The sequence below is a fragment of the Rhipicephalus microplus genome, chromosome X (genome assembly GCF_043290135.1).
Source record: "Rhipicephalus microplus isolate Deutch F79 chromosome X, USDA_Rmic, whole genome shotgun sequence".
NCBI lineage: Eukaryota > Metazoa > Arthropoda > Arachnida > Ixodida > Ixodidae > Rhipicephalus > Rhipicephalus microplus.
In genome coordinates, this window is record NC_134710.1 from 122,440,956 (window position 1) to 122,462,825 (window position 21,870).

Here is a 21,870-nt window from a genome sequence, read left to right on the forward strand (position 1 = left end):
TTGTACAGCCGCTTTACTAAACGATTTAGGAACTTTTTCTCACATATTTTATGGACGAAAATATTTAATTCTATAACAGCGGCTGACAGTGTTGGTGTACTCTTTCTGCCGAGGTCAGGAAACAGGGTAGCTTTGACACGTCCTTTCGCAGTTCAACCGTCACAACATATACTTTCAACAGACACGATCAATCACTTGGGGCTACTGACAAGCAACGCACGCCACTCGTTCAACCGTACGATCAGTAGTAGCCCGAGGAATGTGCCACTGTAAGTATCACCGTGCAACAAAGTGCACAATTACATTCTCGGAGCGAAAAAACAAAAAAAAATGCAGCTAAAGTGGCCTTCTGTACAACCACTATAATGACTTTTGTGCCTCCAGTTCGCCTTCTGCGTCTGGAGGTAGTTACACAAGTGCCACAGTACCACTCGAAGTGTTTGCGGAAACCCAACGGTGCGCATAAGTCATCAGGAATGCACGCAGATGCTAACACGCCACTGGGCGATCACCGAAGACTTGCAGCGACAGTGGACCCTTCAACCACGTTTCGCTGGCCAACAGCCCCAAAAGTTGATTGCGATCTTCCGTGAAGCCATGTGCACAGGCTCGGAGCGCACTCTGCGGAGCACAGCTGTTGCCAGTAGCGATGCTGGCTTCTGGCCAGTCACTGCGCGTTGGCAGCCGACGCGGCGGCGGCTGCGAACGGCTGCAGGACGGGTGGTTGAGGCGCTGACGCGGCGAGGGTGGTGCCGGAGCGGCGCTCCGCGTCCACCGAGCGGTTCCTAAGCAGAGTCTGCGTGACCTGTAGGTGCTTGCGGATGTACGTGGCGTTCGGGTCCAGCGTGGTGGCGTGCTTGAAGCAGCGCTCGGCTCGACTTAGCTCTCCCCGCTCCACGTACACGACGCACAGGTTGTGCGAGCCTTGTACGTTGCCAGGATCCAGGGCCAAGATCCTGCGGTAACACTGTGGCCAGAGAGGAGGTGGGAAGGGAGTGGTGTCACAGGAGGCGCGATGGTTTCAGGGATACACCACGCGTGTAGTGTAAAAAAAGGAAAAAAAAGAAAGCAAGTAAAAGATGAAAATCACATATATTTCCAGGTGATTGCGCGCGGATTCATGTTTATTTAACTCTGTTAGGTGAAGTGGTGGCAACCTTATTATTCAGAACATATTATTATCCTACAGTGCCACAAGATAGCTGCTTTTGCTGATTGGTACAACATAATAACCCCCCCCCCCCCCCCAACCACTTTCTTTTTTTTTTCTTCAGTGATAAGTTGTTTGCAGAAAAGAGACGAGATAAGACAGAGAACTCTGTCGTATTTGGTAATTTCTTTCCTTCTAGTATTCTGTGCATTGGTTTTGGGACATTAAACACCACAAATCAATCAATCAGTATTCTGTGCATTAAGGAAGTTTCCCTGGTGAATTATATTCTACAGTGTCATTCACGATAGACAATCTCTTCGCTACTGCACTGATCTCAATAATATACAGAGGGCGCTTGAACGCCCCACGAACACTATAAGAGCAAATCTATACGAGCAGAGGAATCAGTTCTCTTCGCACTGAAACCCATTCCCGAGCAGGTTTTGTACACGCGGTTCTTCTTAATTGTCTCCGTCTGATGCAAGGATGCATGTGTATATATAGTGCATGTCATATACCATTTTTTCCCACGTTGTGTTCCTTAATGTGCACCCATATGCGAGCAGACGAGTAGTTTTACATTGAAGTCCCAGCGAGGTGTGACGACCACAGCTCAAATCACAAAAGTGACATCGAGCTAAGCAGCACAACAACATTGATTGATTGATTTGTGGGGTTTAACGTCTCAAAACCACCATATGATTATGAGACGCCGTAGTGGAGGGCTCCGGAAATTTCGACCACCTGGGGTTCTTTAACGTGCACCCAAATCTGAGCACATGGGCCTACAACATTTCCGCCTCCATCGGAAATGCAGCCGCCGCAGCCGGGATTTGAACCCGTGACCTGCGGGTCAGCAGCCGAGTACCTTAGCCACTAGACCACCGTGGCGGGGCCAGCACAACAACATTGCTACTGGGTTAACATGGCCGGCCTGAGGCTTCATGTGGCCGGGGCCCCCTCCTCGCACTGATGAAAGTGCCTCACATTATGCACTAATTCATACAAAGCCACAAAAGAGCTACCACTCTTTAACATCCCCATTGAATCCTCAAAAGGCGGCTTGCACAACCGCCTATATATATGTCTGGCATCAAGTTTTCGAGAAGCCGTAATTTCTGTCATCTGTGCGTTTCTCCATGTCGTCTTTACATGTAGTCTTGCAGTGGGCTTTTGCAGTACTACTACCCCGAATGTCGATGAAGCCGTCACAGAAAGTGCATCCTTTTGATACATGTTTTGCGCTTCGGGTATAACACGTCCATATGGTTCTATACATTCACTTTCTACAAGTACTTGCGTGTAGCCCTAGGGTCAAGACTCTCGTATTCGCACTGTGGTGGCCCGGGTTAAAACCAAGCCCCACCAGGAAAATTCATTTTCTTTTATTCAGGCATTTTTCGAATTTGCTGTCGGAAGACACGAGAAGTACAGATGAGTGCAAACACCAGTTGTTACACTTCGCTGCGTATGAAAAGCACGCTCTTTTCGCAAAGGGGGCCTGTGTAGCGATGGAAGTGACCTTTGTGGGCCAGGAAACTAACGCAATCGTTCCGGTGAAAACACGATTCTCCCCAGCAAAAAATAAGCGCGCGCACAAACATGTGACCCCCCCCCCCCCTATTTTCGGGGCAATGTACATACGCGTGGGAGATAAGCGCGCGTGGGCCGCATCGTGACAAGCTGGGCGCCGAGCACGGGCGTCTTTTTTTTTCTTTCTTCGGTTTTAATATATATAAATACGTAGGGAGCACTAGAATCATCGTGCGCACTGACGCGCGAGCGGGTTTGTCACGTGGTATTTTTTATTTCGTGGGCATTTGTGTTTAGCAAAAAACACTAATACTTAACAGAGATAAAGATGGAAACTGTCTAATCGGATGTTTTGCAAACCGAGCTACAACTTGCTCATTGGAATTTTTTATCTATCTTCGTTTCCTAAAAAGTTAGTTAATTAAACAGATCTAATTGAACAATATTTTAGAACACAAAAATTGTGTGAATAACTACAGGCAACGGTGAGCAACGTGCATTTTGTCGCGTCGTAAATACTTGTTCCGGCATATTTTTAAACTCTGGCTAAACATACGTGGGGCACCCTGTATATGTGCAATATTTCAATATGCGATCTTTCTCATGTTTCACATTTAGTTTCCGAAATATAGATCACTTGTCTCGTTAGCGGCGGTGAACACAAGTCGAGGTCTGCATTGAAAGATGCGAATTCACTGTGACATTCATTCACCGCGACTGCTAGATCACGTTCATTTCTTTGAAACCACCTATTTACAGCCCATATACCAACTATTTTGTTCGATTATATTGTCAGCTACTGTGCTACATAACGTAAAAATACGAAAATTGCTTAACAATTTCTTTGAATATTATAGTATACATATAAGTATACATATACGTATACATATACGGTGAATATACATACACACAAAAGTATACATATACGGTGAATGACGGTGGTGGCGACGGAACAGAAACAACCGAGACTGTCCATATAATTGCTATCGTAACAAAAGAGCAGTGAAAAACTATTAACTAAATACCATATTAGTGTCACCCAAACCACAACTAACTTGTTTTCCATTATCATATCAGTGAGGCTATGTGCTACTGCTAGCAACAAATAATCCCTGAATAGTCCAATTTATTGTCCCTATGAGCATATCTTTAGATAAATTGTAATATCAAGAGAGATTTGTTTCACCACAGACACTTCAATAAAAAAATAATTTTTTTTTAAAGTTGGCTTTGTCGCCCTAAGATCTGAACCGTGGCAGAGCACGCTTTACAAAGCGTACTGCTTGATTCGATCAAGCGGCTGCAATATTTGTTGCTCTTTTCGCGTTAAGAGTGTTACTTGTTTCTCTTTGGAAGAAGAACAAGAATACAAACGCTCATAGTTTTGGGACAAGACAAGACTCTTAAGGACCCCAATAGGCTGCAGGTACTTCGCAGGATGGTCAAGATAATATGGAACCATAGCACACGTGTATATAAATGACGCTGGGAGAGGAGGCTTGTGGCTATCCGTGTCGAGTCTAAATGAAGTCACACCAAGTGGCAAACCCATAGCATAAATACATTTGCAAACATGCAAGAAAAGGTAGACGTGATTATTTAGTTCACTGGCTTTCGTATTTAAAACTTTCAGTTAGGTTTTGTGATTATATAGTATTTTCATTATTATGCAATTACCAATTAACGTAGAATTTTTTCGCAAGTTTGCGATGACTTCCCTTCCTGTCTTCTATCTGTCACTTCCCACCCCAGCTGCTTTGCGCAAAACTAGTGCTGACAAAGACGAAAAAAAAAAAAAAAAACTACTTCAGCGAGCATTCCACACTGACGCTAAGGATCGTCGGGCGTCTGGGCACAAAAGAAGTAGACTGCCCCCGCGTCGGCGGATAAGCGGGGGCAGCGCCGGGTGAGCGAAGGACCCCGCTCGCGCCGCGATGCACCCCACTCGTTCGCAGCGTGCCTGCGACAGTGCTGGTAGGGATTTGCTTTGTTTGATTGGACGTCCCGTACGGGTGTTTCGTCGCACCGCCTTAGTGGAGCTTCCTTTTGTTTGCGCGGGATTAGGCACCCAGGGCCCGAGCCACTAATCTTCGAGACTCACCTCTTCGGCAGCCTCCAAATCCTTGAGGTGATTGACGTTGATGTCTCCGAGCAGCACTAAGCCCTTGATGTGGTTCGGGTGGTACTGGACCAAGGGAGGCAGGGAAATGGAAGCAAAGAAATGCACCAGTAAGGCTGCATGCGCGACGACATATGCAGCGTCGGCGTGGGCCAGTAGGGACACTGCTTATTCCGCGGCCGCTGCCAACAAAGCCCTGTTGTTGCCTTGTCGCAGGCTTTCGCGCTGAATAGGTGCCAGTCCTATGTGTGCACACATGGCTACCGGACCCGTTGCTCGATTTCGATGGAACGGGTTACATCTCGTGATGACTTGTATAGTATTACATGGAAATGATAATGAGAGCTTTTCTTTTGCAGGAATTGGCTCCGAAAAAGCCAAAGAAACAAGTTTTTTTTTGTCGAGAATAGGCTGATAAAAAGCCATTGTGCATAGTGTTCGAAATGTATCAATAGTAAAAGGAGAGCGTGGGGCTAAGAACTGAGATAACCTTCAAATATAGCCCTTGAGGCGCAGCGTGCACGTATGTAGACGCAACTTGTTTTTTCCAGTTCTTCAAGCAACTGGGAACGAAAGGGCAAGATACATCGCGAATAAGGTCAATTGAACAGTCTCCATAGTCACAGTGTCTTCATTTAAACCCAATGTAGTGCGTATGACTGCAGCTAATCACTTTGATAAAGGCACTACGATGGTTGGCGGGTTACTCGATGTTCTGCTTTCCAGGACCAACCCAATAACAATTATTTTTATTTTCTCGAAACAAACACTATCAAAAACGAACTGCATGTGCATCTTGAGCCTAAAATTCCCGTCTTTTTGTGCAAAAATAGAACATTATTAGCAGAATAACTAAATAGTAAGTATATGCTAAATAAGTTCAATGTAATTTTGAATTTTTTTCTTTGAGTGTAATACAAAGTTGCTTCCAGTTATGTGTTGCAATATTTAGACATTTACAGATAGTAGTTCATATTTCACACCTGAAAGGGATAGCAGACGCCTTATGAGTGACAACGAAGAATGCTACTCAAAGGAAGCGGCAATTTCATTGGAACGAAGAAAACGCGCGAGAACAGCTAAGAAAGACCTTCGATATACGAAAATTTTACTCAATAGACACGAGGCTTTTATATTTGAGTTTTACTTAACAAACAGTACAATATAATCCGAAATGTTAGGTAGCTATTGATGTGGCCTACATGCCTTTGTTTCTAAAACACCCAATGCGTAACAATTAAGTGGCAAAAAAAAAGCCAAAGCAGAGCCGCAGAAAAGACGTCTAACCTTGAGGAGATCTTTCAAAAACCTCATGGCTTCCATAGGTCGTTGCTGCTCCGACAATAGCAAGGCCAAGTTGAAGAGGGCGCTTCGCAGCTTGGGTTGCACCTAGAAATGTAATAACAATATCGAGTCCTTGATAATGATTCGATAATATACGTACAGATGAAAAAATAAGCGTGTAAAGACAAAAAAGCAGTGGTGTAGCCATGATTATTCCGATAAATATACCGAAGACGATTCGTACGTGACCTGAACTCGGGGCGTTGTATATTCCACCGCACGAACAGAGACACCGTCAAAGAATTCACTATTCACTGTTACTTATGGACAAAATAGTATTTCGGTGCCACGTCTGTCACTCACGCCCACGCATGTTGACTGTTCATGTGTGCACAGACACATGTGCACACATGAACAGAGAGAGAGAGAAGAGAGAGAAACGAAAGGTACAAAAAAAAAAAAACGCCAGGCCTGCGCGGAAAGCGCCGCACAGTCACAGCAAAAGCTAGAAGAGTGGCCTTTCAGAGCCTTTTATAAACACTCATAGGGCAACTACTGCAGGCAAACTTGTATGATACCCACTACGGCATCAATAATAATTTTTTTATGGTAGTAGGCCGGCTTTCGCTATGCTATTTGTCGTCATTCTTCTGAGAAGCGTGGCATTCACTGAACACTTGCAAGGAATTTCATGCCAATCGTTCATGCAGTGGCTGACGACGATGAGGAATTTTGCCTGAAGTGGGTATGCGCCGCAATTTATGGACCTTTTTTACGGAGAGGAGGATTTCCTCCTTTCTGGGCTGTTGCAAGAGCGTACAAAAGCCAACGTCACAGCCTCGGCAATGCATTTTTTTGGGAGGTCAGGCGCGCTAACAACAGCCCAGAGAGGACTATGGCGGCGCCCAGAACACCTTGAGTGAAAAGGTTTATGGGTGAACAAGAACAAGCTTTTGTAAAGGATTGGAGCGTTGGACGACCCACTCGTTAGGTTATTCGCATTGTGCGACGACCGGTTGTTCTTTCGCTGTTTTCAAACGCTTTATAAGTCGTATAAACGTGATTGCTTTCCCGACATCAAGCATGCCTAAGGCCAGTTTGCCAACAAGTCTGAAGCACAGGCGTGGCTCAGTGGTAGGATACTGGGCTGGCACCCGCGGACCCGGGTTTGAGCCCCAGTGTGTCTTTGGTATTAGTTTTCTGTGTTCTAATTTCGTGCTATTTGGTTACGGACGCCAGTGGTGGACAACTACGGCGCAGCGCGTGACACGAGTTTTGATCTCAAAACAGCTTTCACCATATAAAAAAAGAAAGCCCTCACTCTAGTTTCTACTTGGACTAGAAGTCACCCTTGACGAAACGCATGTTGCGCGCGCAAATAATACGTAGAAATACGACGTTTAAAAAAGTCGCCAGGTAAAATAGAATCTTTCCTGATGTTGTGTTAGAAGCGAAAATGAGTTTGAATAATAGGACACGGATAAAGAGCTTTAAATGATCCATAAATGTGGTCTAGTAGCTAAGGTACTCGGCTGCTGACCCGAAGGTCACGGGATCGATTCGTGGCTGCGGCGGCTGCATTTCTGATGGAGGCGGAAATGTTCTAGGCCCGTGTGCTCAGATTTGGGTGCACGTTAAAGAACCCCAAGTGGTCGAAATTTCCGGAGCTCTCCACTACGGCGTCTCTCATAATCATATAGTGGTTTTGGGACGTTTAAACCCACTTATCAATAAATTAACCATAAATCGTCAATCTAACAGATTCGCATTACTTTTCGCTTCATTGTTGCAAGATCAAAACATAAAAAATGGCCACACAGAAAAATGTTTCATATGAATAAGTAATCACCACTCCCACTGAAGCTTTTCTTCAGTTAGTGTAGCAATGTGATTAAATGGGAAGAGTGATTAGTTGGCGTCAACAGCATTTCGCAAACTGTTACTAACAGAAGTCATCCACGTGCTTGATGGCGACCATTAATGCGAGTTTCTGATTGGCTTTATTCTTGAAATTAGTGGCGAACAGATTGCTTTTTATCTTCGGGAATTAAGGTAAAATGTGTGATACTCTGCCCTTTCCTGTGAAAATAATGAAGGAAGATAACGATTGCGAAAAGACTGCTTCCCATTGACGCAATAAATCAAGGTTGAGCGCTATAATGACTGCGCTGATGAGATCGCGCGGCATGGTTACGAAAGACCGTCAAGAATAAACAGGCCGGAAAAGGGCAAGAAAGTTCCTGTAATACAGACAGACACGTATTTGTGTAAGAGTATTTCTCTAGTGCTTTTGGAATCTTGCGTGAGTATCAGTTTTTATCTGAAGGTGTTCGCATGGCCATTTCCCTTCCAGCACATTCATTCACGACGTATCTGTAGTGTCAAAAATAGTTAAACAAAATCTAGCTTACACACCCCAGCAGGGTGGGATGAAGTTTACATAAAAAACAAAATTGGGGGACCCTTAAGCTATGCCTTTATTAGTTGAACGCGATAGTGATATGTGCACAAACGAACGGATAGACAGACGCGCGCTCACACACACACACACACACACACACACACACACACACACACACACACACACACACACACACACACACACACACACACACACACACACACTATATCTAGCCTACTTTCGATCATCGCTTCTCGGTGGAGACCTAAAGTGTTCGTTGAATGATTTGTGGGGTTTAACGTCCCAAAACCGCCACATGATTATGATAGACGCCGTAGTGGAGGGCTCCTGAAATTTCGACCACCTGGGGTTCTTTAACGTGCACCTGAATCTGAGCACACGGGCCTACAACATTTCCGCCTCCATCAGAAATGCAGCCGCCGCAGCCGGGATTTGAACCCGCAACCTGCGGGTCAGCAGCCGAGTACCTTAGCCACTAGACCACCGCGGTGGGGATACCTAAAGTGTGCCGCGCGAGGATAGCCACAGCGAAAAAACCCTCCGGCTCTTATCGTTATTAAATCTACCTTGAATTGTCACTCACTGCCAACACTGCTTTTCTTGCTCGCAACCAAACCAAAGACGATGCCGGCAACACCGCCACCGAAATAAAATATTATGATTGAGAAACGAGCTGTTTAACGCTATTGCTTTAAAAGCGATTGTCGTGTCTATGTAAACGCCACAGCGGGCCTGAGCTAGCAAGCGTCTATACGAGTTTTGGTCAAAATGCACACGACACGCTTGACAAAATGCATGTAAGTGGTGTCGGTTTGGCCAATGGGTATACTGGAAACGTTATTGACCTAATTTTGTCGCATTCCTTGAAGGCGAAGCGAAACATGCCAATATCTTGGTGTCATGTCAGAATACAAGTTATTACCCAGAACTCAAAGGCATGAGAAATAAAAACTGTGCGCTGCAGCGTGTTGTTCATTATCGATGGTCACCAAATACGTACAGTCGCGGAAATCATGATTTGCAAAGAAAGGTTACACTTTCAAAAGTAAGATATACCGCAAAACAAAATGATCCACTCACAGCCACAACAGAAGAAATAAGGAGAAATGCAATGCAGAATATGTATATTTGAGCTTGGTTCATCATTAAGAAGGAAAAAAAAAAAGCTCAAAACCGACTTTCGCGATGTGCTACGCATCACTGAAGGAAAAAGTTTTAGTTTATTCAACTGGGCCATTTGTATGCGTCTGTCACCTCGGAAAAATTAATTCAGCACATAAAGAAGGAAACGCGGTCATGCATATAGGTGGACGTGGACCAGCAATCATCGTCCGGGCGTTGCGAGTAGCGATATAAATGACACATTCTGTTCGCATTTGCCCTGGATATCATACTGTGTGCAGAACGTCCACGCTGTCTGTATGCATGTTGCTTTGTTCTCACAGGCAGAGTGTCTCAAGGCGCATAGCATATGATTATAAATGAGGAACCGTTACTTTCCAGAAAAAAATGAAGAGGGAAATAAAGAAGGCCCTTCTTCCAGGGTTTGATTGCGGAGATCAGAGCGGATATCCACGTAAATTACACGTTGCGGCCAGGCTTTTCAGTTGCGGAACTCGGCACGAGGTTAGATTATCAGAGTGGTGGGAAGCAGTCCGCACTAGATCGATACTAGAGAGCTAGACAGCGCAGGCATGCCGTGGACAACCCGGACTCTTTCACACCACGAACAATATTTTTTATGGAGCATAATTTTTTTCTTGCTGTGTGCAGCTCAACTGAGGTGAAAATCACGTTTGCCAAGCATGGAATGCTTACAGGTGTTCTTACTCTCCTACTTATGGCTCCTGCGGAACGTCTAAAGAAAAACATTCGGAAGAAACCACCTGCTAATCATGTGATATCAATGCACTCACCGTCGACCACTTCGTATACTAACCACCGTTTACGCACTCCCAGTTTCTTCCCAACTCAGCTACTCATTAGAAATGAACATGACTTGAATGTAAACATTTGACAGACTTCTGTCTGGTTGGGAATGAAACTGAGAGATGATTTAGACTCCAACTAAAAGTTTTTGAAGAACCCCAACGTTTCGAAACCAACTTGGCTCCTTCCTCAGGGGTGACTGCATGACTACGTAGCAGTGGCGTCTTCAAAGAAATCGCGGGGTGGATAATGACGCCCCCTCTCCCTCTCCTTTTGCCGTGGAGCGCAGTCCATGTGTATACACTGGGGGAAGGGCTCCGAGAGAGCGGTTGATGTTATGGGCTGTCTTCTGTATGTGCCACGACTCGAATAGTAAGCTTCTCCTGAAGTTCGGCTCGTTTTCAGGGATGACCATTGCTTCGAAATTTATCCGGTGATCTCACGTCTCAGCATGTTCGGTGACTGCGCTGCGCTCTTTGTAGAGCTTCCACACATCGTTGGCGTGTTGCTTCAGTCGTTCCGGTAGGTTTTTCGTCTCGCCGATATGCGTAGAAGGGCACTCGGCGCATGGAATTTTGTAAACGACGCCGGGGGTTCTGTTCATTGTTGGCCGGTCTTTCGAGGGGGGGGGGGGGGAGGAGGGGGCCCAGTGTGCACGAAGGCACATGCCACTAAATAAAAATGACGGTTTGGTTGGCGCCAAGTTGAGGGGCTAATCACGAAAGCACCCAGTCGTAAGTGGATAGATAGATAGATAGATAGATATACAAATAGATAGATAGATAGATAAATTGATTGATTGATAGATAGATAGATAGATAGATAGATAGATAAATTTTTAGAAGATTATTCGGCACACCATAAAAAGTACTGAAAAACTGGTAAGAAGACTTATTAACCCTTTAATTAATTTGTGGTTAGCAGGGATCTAAAAGAATGATAAAGAGAACCATGAGTGCTTTGAAATTATATCAATGCATTTCTTTCTTTCCTTCTTTCTTTCTTTCTTTCTTTCTTTCTTTCTTTCTTTCTTTCTTTCTTTCTTTCTTTCTTTCTTTCTTTCTTTCTTTGTTTCTTTTCTTTGTTTCTTCCTTTTTTTCTTTATTTCTTGCTTTATTTATTTGTTTATTTATTTCTTTCTTTCAAAATGCGGGCTTCCTGGAATCGGTCTGTAGGATGACTTACATGAGTCATAAGTGCTCGAATATCGAGGACATCTCGCGGAACGCAGCTAGCAGCCAGCTACATACCAGGCCAAAGGCCCTAATATTCTCCCCCCCTCTTTTTTTTTTTTAGGAAGTGGCATGTATTTAGCGAGGATGCCTTGTTCTCGCGATTATCCAGCTCAGCTTCCGTTTCTCGTCTTGCAAAATCGCCATTTTTTCCCCTGCTCATGACGCAAAAAGAACTAGCAATAATGTGAGTGAATTTGCTGGTGGCAGTACACGTGTCGACGCGAGGCGGCTGTAAGGGGATGCAGAAAAGAAGAAAGAAAAAAAAAAGACGAAGACGATCTCATCGTCCCATGTGTTCAGCATACGTGACAGGCATCGCAATATAAACTGAGTGCGAGGTTGATGCAACCCGGCGGTCTCATGCATCTTGCATAAACGCGCGACTGAGACGCCCTCCTACGTCTGTGCAACACAAGTAGAGACAACAGTGTGGAATGATAATAATAATAACAACAAATGAAAAATGCGAAAAAAATAATTATTCTGCATGCGGTCTTTCCAGGATATAACATGCCTGGGGCATCATAACAGTCGGAAAAGTAAGTTGGTATGAAAGGAGAAAGAAAGGGTGGAAGATTATTACATTCTCCTTTTATTTCTTCTAGTTGTGAAGGAAGTGCACCGTGTTTCTCCCTCATGTTTCCGCTTGTTTGTAAAGGGAGCACGGCTACACTTAATTGCTTGCTGCTAGGAGACGCGTTTTGCGTGAAAAGGTGCTCCTTTTTCTTCTTTATTGGAAGCGTGTGTTCATGGAACGAAAAAGTCTGCGTCAACATACTTACAGTGCATGGTTGTACCTTGACACACCATATGCGGTTACGTCTCTAGCGCATTTTCCTCTTTTATATAACGCACGAGAGGGGATGCTAGCAGCACTCGGAAGACGGTGATTGTTACATTTTTTTATTTTTTTGTCTAGCTTCTGCTCCGCAACGGCGTTCTCATGTTATGCAAGCTTATATATAATACGGGGTATGAAAGCTCTCTTTGAATATGATAAACAAAAAAAAAGTACAGGCACACTGGGCCGTGTTCGCGGCTAATCGCAACGAATTGCGTAATATGTGCTCGTCGTGTATAGGAGACCTCAGAATTACAAAAGTCATAGTTAACCATAGGATATTAGACAAAGGCAACAAAGGTGCCATATAGGTGGACACCAACGCGTCTTCCTCGCTTCATTAGGTGCTGGCGCATGGCGTTAAGTGTACGTGAGCCTTGGGCGTGTCTCGCGCAAAGCACACAGTGCCATAATGAGACTTATTTCGGCGACACTCTGTTGGCCAAGCACTGCTGGCCAAGCACTGCGATGCGACGCTGTGGGCACATGGCGTAGGCCACACCCTCGAGGTTTGTGCACGGGCATCAGTGAGCCTAGTACGTAAACTTGACAATTGAAGCGCGAGGTTTAGCGTTACTAAGCCCTCTGAATATTTCATAAATATCCTCGGGAGACCCGAGTTGATAAAGTTTTTATATTTATCAAGAGAACACATTATTTCGGAGTGATCAGACCTTCTTATCATGGTGAAAAAGGTTTAATTAACGTACGACAGTTGGTACGCATACAAAAGCATGGGAAATGTATTGCATGCTGGGATTGAATGAAAAAAAATAATAAAAACAGCTCTCTGTTCAGGGACTGCAAGGGACGAACAAGGAAATGTTTAGTAGCGGCATACAAAGGGTTTCAGCTATTCACGAAACTGTTTTATGCCGCCTGCCCGCGTGCGCTTATTTAGTGATGGGGGGAGCAGGAGCTGTATGTAAGTCATGTGCTGTCACTGAAAAAATAGCAGTGACGACAGTGCTTTCACCGCTGTTATCAACCGTCAACCAAGACACTTCACTTCGTGGCCGCTTAGTGACGCTCGGTCATTATAATGCTCTCCCAATGCGAGGCGAACAGCGTCATTGAGGGCGTTTTCGAAGCGAATAGTAGATGCGCTGTTTGGTGCAGCGGTTTTGGTTATGCCTGATAAATTAGGCAGATTTAATCGCTCCGCAGTGATTACCAGTGGTAGATTTTGGACTATTCGCAGTAAAGACTTGAATTCACCCATTGGACCCGATCAGGTATTTCCTTTGGTTAAACGGTTAAATGCTTTGATTTGTATATTTATGGTCGTAATTAGTATTCGTGCGCATCTCAAGTTGCCTTCTTCCACAGTAAAAGGAACGCCGCAGATGGCACGCAGATGCCTCCTTTCTGTAATTTTTAAATAGTATTGGACACATTTCTTGAAACACTCTGTATGTATGTATACAGCGCTCAGAGTGAAACAGGGTACTTTAGGGCTATGTAAGGCACCTATACTTTACTGTCCATGGACATTAGGTCGGGTCATAATGTCGTAATGTTTCTCGAACGCATAGACCAGAAGTAACGTTATCTTTGTCTAGATGGCTAAGATACTCGGCTGCTGACCCACCGGTCGCGGGATCAAATCCCGGTTGCGGCGACTACAGTTCCGATGGAGGCGGAAATGTTGTAGGTCCGTGTGCTCAGATTTAGGTGCACGTTAAAGAACCCCAGGTGGTCGAAATTGCCGGCGCCCTCCACTACGGCATCTCTCATATTCATATGGTGGTTTTGGGACGTTAAACCCCACATATCAATCAAATCAATCAGTAACATTATCTTTAGAGACTAGATTCGTCGTGGCATAACGTGGATATCTCGAGCAATCCCACATACCGGTCGTGATGATAAAACAAAAATTGATGTTGCATTTGAATCCCTGAGTACTGTATGTAGGACATGTGCAGGGGTCCGCCGCAGTGGTCTATCGGTTATGGTGCTCGGCTGCTCACCCAATGATGGCGGGCTCGATCCGGGCCGCAGCAGTCGCATTTTGGTGGAGGCGAAATGGTTGAGGCCGGTGTACTGTGCCATGTCGGTGCACGCTAAGCGAGGTTCACACGTGAGGGCAAAATCCCGCTGCTCCGCGTACCGAATAGTCGCATGATTAGGTTCATCCCGCGCGGCAGCGGACACGTCGCATGCACACAGCCGGATCTACGCTCGCGGAATCTTCGTGCGTATTCTCTCGACTCCGATGCTTATGGAGCGCGCTTGTTCCGCCTTTGTTTTCTATGACAAGATGCAGCTGACACCAGTAAGATTTTCGCATTTCCTTTAGTTTATCTGTTGTGTCTTGGCGCTTTTAAACGCGTGAGAAAGTTCCACCTTTTTACGTGCACCTGGAACGCTAAGCGGCATCTGTGTCTATATGAAAGCTGATGGTGCGCCCCCGTCACTTTCCACAGCGTCACGAGACACGTGCCAAAACGGACTACTTCGCGTAGTGCTACATGTGCAGAAGGTGCGCTTCCGTAGCTTTTCCTTCAGTGCGAAGAAAAGTTGTCGCCGAGTATAAAACACGTGGCTTTTAAGCCGGCTGCCTGCTTTTTAGCCACTCCAACCCGACCAATGTTGAGAGATTTGACGCTGAATCCTCTCGATTAAGAGTAGACGACTGTCAAACGGAGAGATCGAAATAGAGGCGACACATTTTCATCCGTGCCACGAGCGGAGGAGAGCGGATGAAGCGAGGATGGCACGTTTCGATGACGCGCACGTCACGTGATGCGCCGTCCGCTGCGAGAATTTCTCCCCCGTTCCCTCGTGTGAATCTACCTTTAAAGAACATTGGACGTGTTGACTGCTATGTGGTGCCGGTTGGATTCAATGATGACTCATCGGAGACTTTATTCATTGACTTTCGGACGTTTTCTTATACATTGTAATGGTGTTGTCAGGTATGTGCATGTGTGTGTTTTTACATATGTGTGTTTTATTTTCCATGTATTGCTCTTTGTTTTCCCTTTCTTAAGATATATGCTCAGTATTTACTCAAAAGCTAAGGAGTAGTCGGCGCCTTACTAATGTGCCAACATCTCCCTATATATCGTATCAATAAAAAAAACGCACCAAATAGTCAAAATTTCCGGAGCCCTGCACTACGTCATCTCTCATCTTTATATTGTGGTTTTCGGACGTTAAACTCCAGATAATATTACAGGCGCCTCCAAAATACAACGGAGCCCTCCAGCTGGGGCCAAACTACGCAAAAGTGCATGCCAGCGTGCTATATTAGAAAATACGCAGCAGATAGCGATAGAGCGCCGGAATAGCAACCGACCTATTCATATATTTTCATGCTTGCCTTATCACTAGCTCCAGCGAAGCCGCGATGCTAGGGTCCCTGCTCGTCAGGGGCGAAGGTGGGGGAATTCTTGGCGACAGAGAAGGCGCATAGCTCCGAAGATTTTTTCACAGTGTGGAACGAACTAATACATAAAGCATGAAAGAGACTCCGGCACGCGGAATCGAACGCGGGACCTCTGAGGTGTGATTGCAAGGCGTTAACCACTGAGCCACAAAGGAGCACCTCTTTAGACATTCAAACAGCAAGCTACTTAAATCTACCACTGACCGCTGGTGACGGGCATCGTGGGAAAACTATCGTGTTTTCAGCATTACCAGCGAGATGGCGCACTGAGCGCGCGTCATCACATCGTCAAGATGTGGCGGCGCACGCTCTCGTTCTCACGCGTAGTTTGCCCCATGGAGAGGGGGCAGGGTGAAGCTCACACCAGCCCTTATCTCGTAGGGGGAGGGACAATCGTACGCCTAGGCTGGCCTTGGGCTTTCACTAGAACGATTCTGTTGTAGTTACCGGGTGCACAAAGGTCAGTGCAATCGTTGCACAGTCTCCGCTTGTGAAAAGGGCGGGCTTTTTAGACACAGCGAAGTAACAACTGAGACGCTTATTCGCGTTCATCTGTGCCTGTGAATGCGTTTTGTGCGTCATTTGTGCGTGAGAAACAAGGGGCACGTTTCGATCTGCTTGCCATTCTGCACGCGACCTTACAATTTGTTGATATTGCGTTCATTACTTCACCTTTGCGACAAAGCTGTGACTTTTTTTCAGTGTAATCATCAGCCTGACTACGTCCACTGCTGGACAAAGGCCTCTCCCATGTTCCGCCAGTTAATCCGGTCCTGTGCTTGCTGCTGCCAATGTATACCCGCAAAATTCTTAATCTCATCTGCCCACCTAACCTTCTGTCTCCCCCTAACTCGCTTGCCTTCTCTGGGAATCCAGTTAGTTACCCTTAATGACCCTTTTCAATGTAGGTATGCGCTGACACAGCTTCGCTCCTGCATCTTACAAAGGCCTATTGCGGCAACCTATGAATATAATAATAATAATAATAATAATAATAATAATAATAATAATAATAATAATAATAATAATAATAATAATAATAATAATAATAATAATAATAATAATAATAATAATAATAATTTCATCCGGCGTTTTATGTCCCAAAACCGCGATATGATAACGAGAGACTCCGGAAATTGCGGTCATCTGGTCTTCTTTAACGTGCGCTGACATCGTACAGCCAACGGGACCCAACCATTTCTCAACCATCGAAATGCGAACGCTGCGGCCCGGATCGGAGTGACGACTTTCGGGTCAGCAGGAGATCACTGTAGCCACTGCTCCACCATGGCGGACATGAATATAACAAGTATTACATGTCACAGACCACAGGCAGTGCATCTAAACAATGAAAGTGATAGCTAATACTGGAGCTAACTTATATTAAAAACATCACTTAAAATACCAAGTAGAATATCACACACAAACACACACACACACACACACACATATATATATATATATATATATATATATATATATATATATATATATATATATATCATACATTTTTGGTAAAAAATTGCCCTACTAAGCTTGTTTCACGTATCAATGATTAATGACGTTCATAATAGGACATATACGGTCAAATAAGGAGCATATGACTAGAAACAACCACTTCTTGTTACGAACCTTCCTGCAGTACAATTGCTTTGAAGCTGCATGGATTTCCTTCGACAATCCGTAAATGTAGTTAAACCTCTGACAAAGAGAGACAGATATTTGACCGTTTCGAGTTGCCTAAGAGAAGCACTACTCTATTCGTGTTCGAGATTTATAATATTTGCAGGATTATAATGAAACTACAGCAGAGTGGAATAATGTGTTCACTGGTTTTCAAATACTCATAACTCGTATTATAAAGCTCTCTATCAAAATGCGCAAAGAAGGGCACCGATGTGAGATATTGATGTTAAAAAGCATTGATACCTATTCCAAAACAGCTGATTCTAGACTAACGGACTCGTGAGTCGACTCACTCCGACTCAATCAGATTCAGAATGAGAAGTGAGTCTGAGTCGTCGTTTGGGACTGTGTGAGCCATTGTAATTATTTGATTGATAGGGGGGCGGGATAAATGTGCGTGAGTCATTGTAGGAGCTACGAACCTTCATGCAGTACAATTGTTTAGAAGCTGCATAAATTTCCTTCGACATAATTTTCGACAATCCGTAAATATAGATATAACTCTGACAGGCGCTTAATTTTTATGAAAGAAGTATTTGAGTGCTTATGAACTGTAATCTCCTTTGCGTTGACATGTATGGTGGCTTGTGTTGTTGCTCATGAGCATTTTTTGTAATTTTTGCACCTATTTTTATTAGTGAAAGTCGCACATGCACACCATCGCTGACATACATGAGTCCCTTTCCGGATATTAAACAGTTGTTAGTTGGCGATATTTGTGGGGTGTGGTAGTGAGCGCTTGCGTGTGTGAATGTGAGTGTGAATGAGGCAGTGTCAAGTTGCGCCTCATTTACGAGATGTAATATTACAAAACAGTACAGCAGCAACTTGTAATAATCAAGGGTATCGTTTACACAACCGGATGGCTTTTCAGCTCACCAGAACAGCCTTTCGCAGCCAGTTTTCAGCGGCAACCGGGTCCTTTTTGTCAAGCGCCAGCATAGCCAGGTGAAAGTAGGCTCGTTCGTCTCTCTTTCCACTGTGAACAACTTTCTCCAACCTGCAGGAAATGCGCGCGAAGTGGTGTTCGGTTAAACAACGTCGAGTTCTTCGCGAACTCATGGCAAGTGGCAGTTCAGCAACCTTTGCTCGCGGCACAGATTCCTAGAGGCGGTGCGCGCATCGGCTGCACATGCGACGATGTATAGTTTTTATATTGCAAGTCAATTGCATTGGACGTCGATTCATTGTAGTTGGCGAACAGTTGGCGAACTGAGGAGTGTCAAGGTTCAGGTTTCTTTCTTAAAAAAACTCAACATGTACGTTTAGATCGGAGAATTACTTAGGAAGCAAGTGCAAAGTTACGCGCAGTTTGCCATTCTCGCAAGTTTCCCGGTTAGGCAAGGCCTTTAGCGAGATATTTGGAAAAGAGAAACGATTGGATGCAAGCATTCAAGAGATGATACATATACGTCTGGCGAAGTCTATAGATGACGTTAAATGTGTAGCGGCCCCATTATACGCGCAATGTAGAGTAAAAGCATTTTCAAAAGGTAAGTGAAAGCATGGTAGTTAAAGCAGTGCAGTATGCTTTTTCGTATGTTTGCGTGTTGACCTGATAAAGTGCAGTGCTGTAGATGGAAATTAGAGCGTACCTGCACCTTACAATTCTGTGAATAAAAAAGGTAGAATATAACAGCCTGACTAAAGTGAAAGCGGAAGACTTAGAAGAGGAGATAAAGAATATCTGGATTATTAGTTTTGCTTCAAGCAAAAAAAAAAATGCAAAAGCGCATAACGCAAATCAAAAGCTTGTTTGGCAATTATTTTTACATCAAGGTGCTTAAAATGCAACTGGACCCCTAAAAAGATCTAAAAAAGCAAGCCTGCCAATTCATATGCGAACTTGAATGTCACACAACCTGTAGAGAGTTAGCTACAGACTCCTACTGAGGATTATACCTTTCATTGGCCACCTTCTTCTGACTTGCAGATCCTGCTTCTTGAAGCAACAAAGCAGAGTTGAGGAGGGCATGCTGGAAAATATAAACGGGTTTTGCAATGCCCTTTCACGGAATAAAAATATGCTCTTCCAAATGCAGTGCACGGTGTCTTACCTTCTCTATTTTCTGAAAGGATATATTACTGTCTAGCCTATCGTGCATTCGGTAGTGCAGGCCGAAATTTTCCTTGCACGCCGTAGACATATTGCGTGCTACATAAGTTTACGCTTAGTAAAGTTTGCTCCATTTTGAGATATAACCTTAGAAGCGGCTTCGCGGCTGGCGTTTTAGCGCAGATGGTGATTTTGAGGCATTGTTTAGGACGACGAAATAATGCAATAGTGAAATAGACTGCGCTCATTGCATAATATCTCGAGATTGCATTGCGGCCGACGTCCTTCATTTTTCATTTGTGACCTCTTCCTCTCGCTTCTGCATCGTTACGAACTAACTGTGACTGCGCCGCGAAAATATAACAAATTTACGTAAGGTAAAAATCTTTCTAGACGTTGCGGTATAACTAAGTAAGAAGGTAAGAACGTCAGTAGCGTACACAAGAACTTTCATGTAGAAGAGCGAAATGAGCGAGTATCTAATGGTCAACAATGGCTTCGTCGTTTAAAACGAGCATCGAAGACACCAGTGATGATATATATATATATATATATATATATATATATATATATATATATATATATATATATATATATTTAAATATATATATATATATATATATATATATATATATATATATATATATATATATATATATAGATATATATATATATATATATATATATATATATATATATATATATATTAATGAGATCTAGCAGACAGTAATGCCAAGGAATGTACAGGGGAAGTTATTATATATATATAACGAGACTTAGGTCTTTCTATGACAATAACAGTTCAGCAATATCAAAGTCAAAAGCGGATGTATTAAACTTGGACACAAGAAATGTGTTCGTGAAATATTGTTTTCCCGGTGTGCGCATAAAAAATCACTTTCTTGAAAACTCCTGTACACCTAGTGTAAGCTGCGTGATGCAGTAGTCCTCAACTTTCCCACCACTTGGATAGAACGATGCTATTTTTCTGAAAAAGACATTACATGAATTGAGAATGTGCGAGAGGCGCCATAAAGGGGGCAGCATTAGAATACGTTAGATTATTCGAACACCGCGGTGAAGGGTAATGGCTACTTTTTGTCGGGGGGTGGCTCTACTCATGAGTCGATGCAAAATGTTGATTGATGGGACATTCTAGAATACAAGATTAAATATTTGTAAAGGGTCATCCAAGTACTCTGACTACGAGGGAAAAGTACTTGGGTTAACCCCTTATAAACCTGTTCCTTGAATTAAAAAAATATATCAATTGATAGTAAGCACTGTGTCCAGTCGTATGTGGGCTTTAGTAAGTTTTGTCCTTTTCGCGCTGTATCAAAATGAATCAATACCAACTTTGCCAGCTCACTGCACTCGTAAAAAGAAAGGCATAACAAAATGAAAGTAGCCACAATGCCTACGGATAATATACAATCTGACAACAGGCTAAGTGGCAAAGCTAGCTCGTAGCTATGCCTAAACCAACGTACCTCATGGTCGGGGTCAAGCTCCAGCGCGCGGTTAAACAGAGCCATAGCTTCATCGTTGCGGCCTTGGTCCATGAGGATGACTCCCAGCTGCGCAAAGCGTGCGTGTGGTTTGCGCTAGGTGTCAAAACTCTTTTAAACAAACTAACGTCCCCACTTACTTTGTAAATGCCATTACATGATCTTCACAGTTAAGCCACCCCCATGCACTGTTGAGAGCTTGATTTGACAGCAAAACAACGTTAATAATTTTCACATTGAACAATGTTGGAAGCAAAAAATTGTTTCACATATAACCAAATTCGTTTCAAAAACTGGCTGAAGTTTTTTGGCACGCATAACACCATCAATAAATCGTATGTAAACGTTCGCGTACCACTACGTAAGCCAAGAATATATACCTCAATCACAGGAACCTTACTAGGCATATTGTAAGAAAATTGGCGCAACTTTATATTACCACAAACACTCATACATTTGATCACTCATCCATCCAAGAAACACACACCACAGTGAGTGCTACTTACCATCCAACTAGCCCAACAACAAGTTTTATTGAAGGAACTATAGGCAGGCACCAATGACTGTGTTATCAATGCACCCTCTCAGATGAAGCGCGACGCTTCATGTTCCCTTCTTCATTTTTATCTCCTATACTACTTTTCCCGGTGTAGGGTAGCAAACCGGACGCGTGCCTGGTTCGCCAACCTGTTAATTTACCTCGTCTCACT

General features: G+C 44.0%; 1 protein-coding gene across 2 annotated transcripts in view; it reads right to left on the minus strand.

Annotated features, from left to right (window-relative positions):
- Nucleotides 1-208: 208 nt before the first annotated feature.
- Nucleotides 209-21,870, minus strand: part of LOC119176383 (protein O-mannosyl-transferase Tmtc3) — a 395,223-nt gene continuing 373,561 nt past the window's right edge. For both annotated transcript variants that reach the window (XM_037427640.2, XM_075877560.1), the window contains exons 18-23: nucleotides 21,143-21,229; nucleotides 19,499-19,572; nucleotides 18,476-18,596; nucleotides 6,093-6,194; nucleotides 4,788-4,871; nucleotides 209-967 (exon numbers count right to left, since the gene is read on the minus strand). In XM_037427640.2, the coding sequence (XP_037283537.2) occupies nucleotides 668-967; nucleotides 4,788-4,871; nucleotides 6,093-6,194; nucleotides 18,476-18,596; nucleotides 19,499-19,572; nucleotides 21,143-21,229 (768 nt within the window). In that variant the 3' untranslated portion in view covers nucleotides 209-667. The remainder of the gene's footprint in view (nucleotides 968-4,787; nucleotides 4,872-6,092; nucleotides 6,195-18,475; nucleotides 18,597-19,498; nucleotides 19,573-21,142; nucleotides 21,230-21,870) is intronic.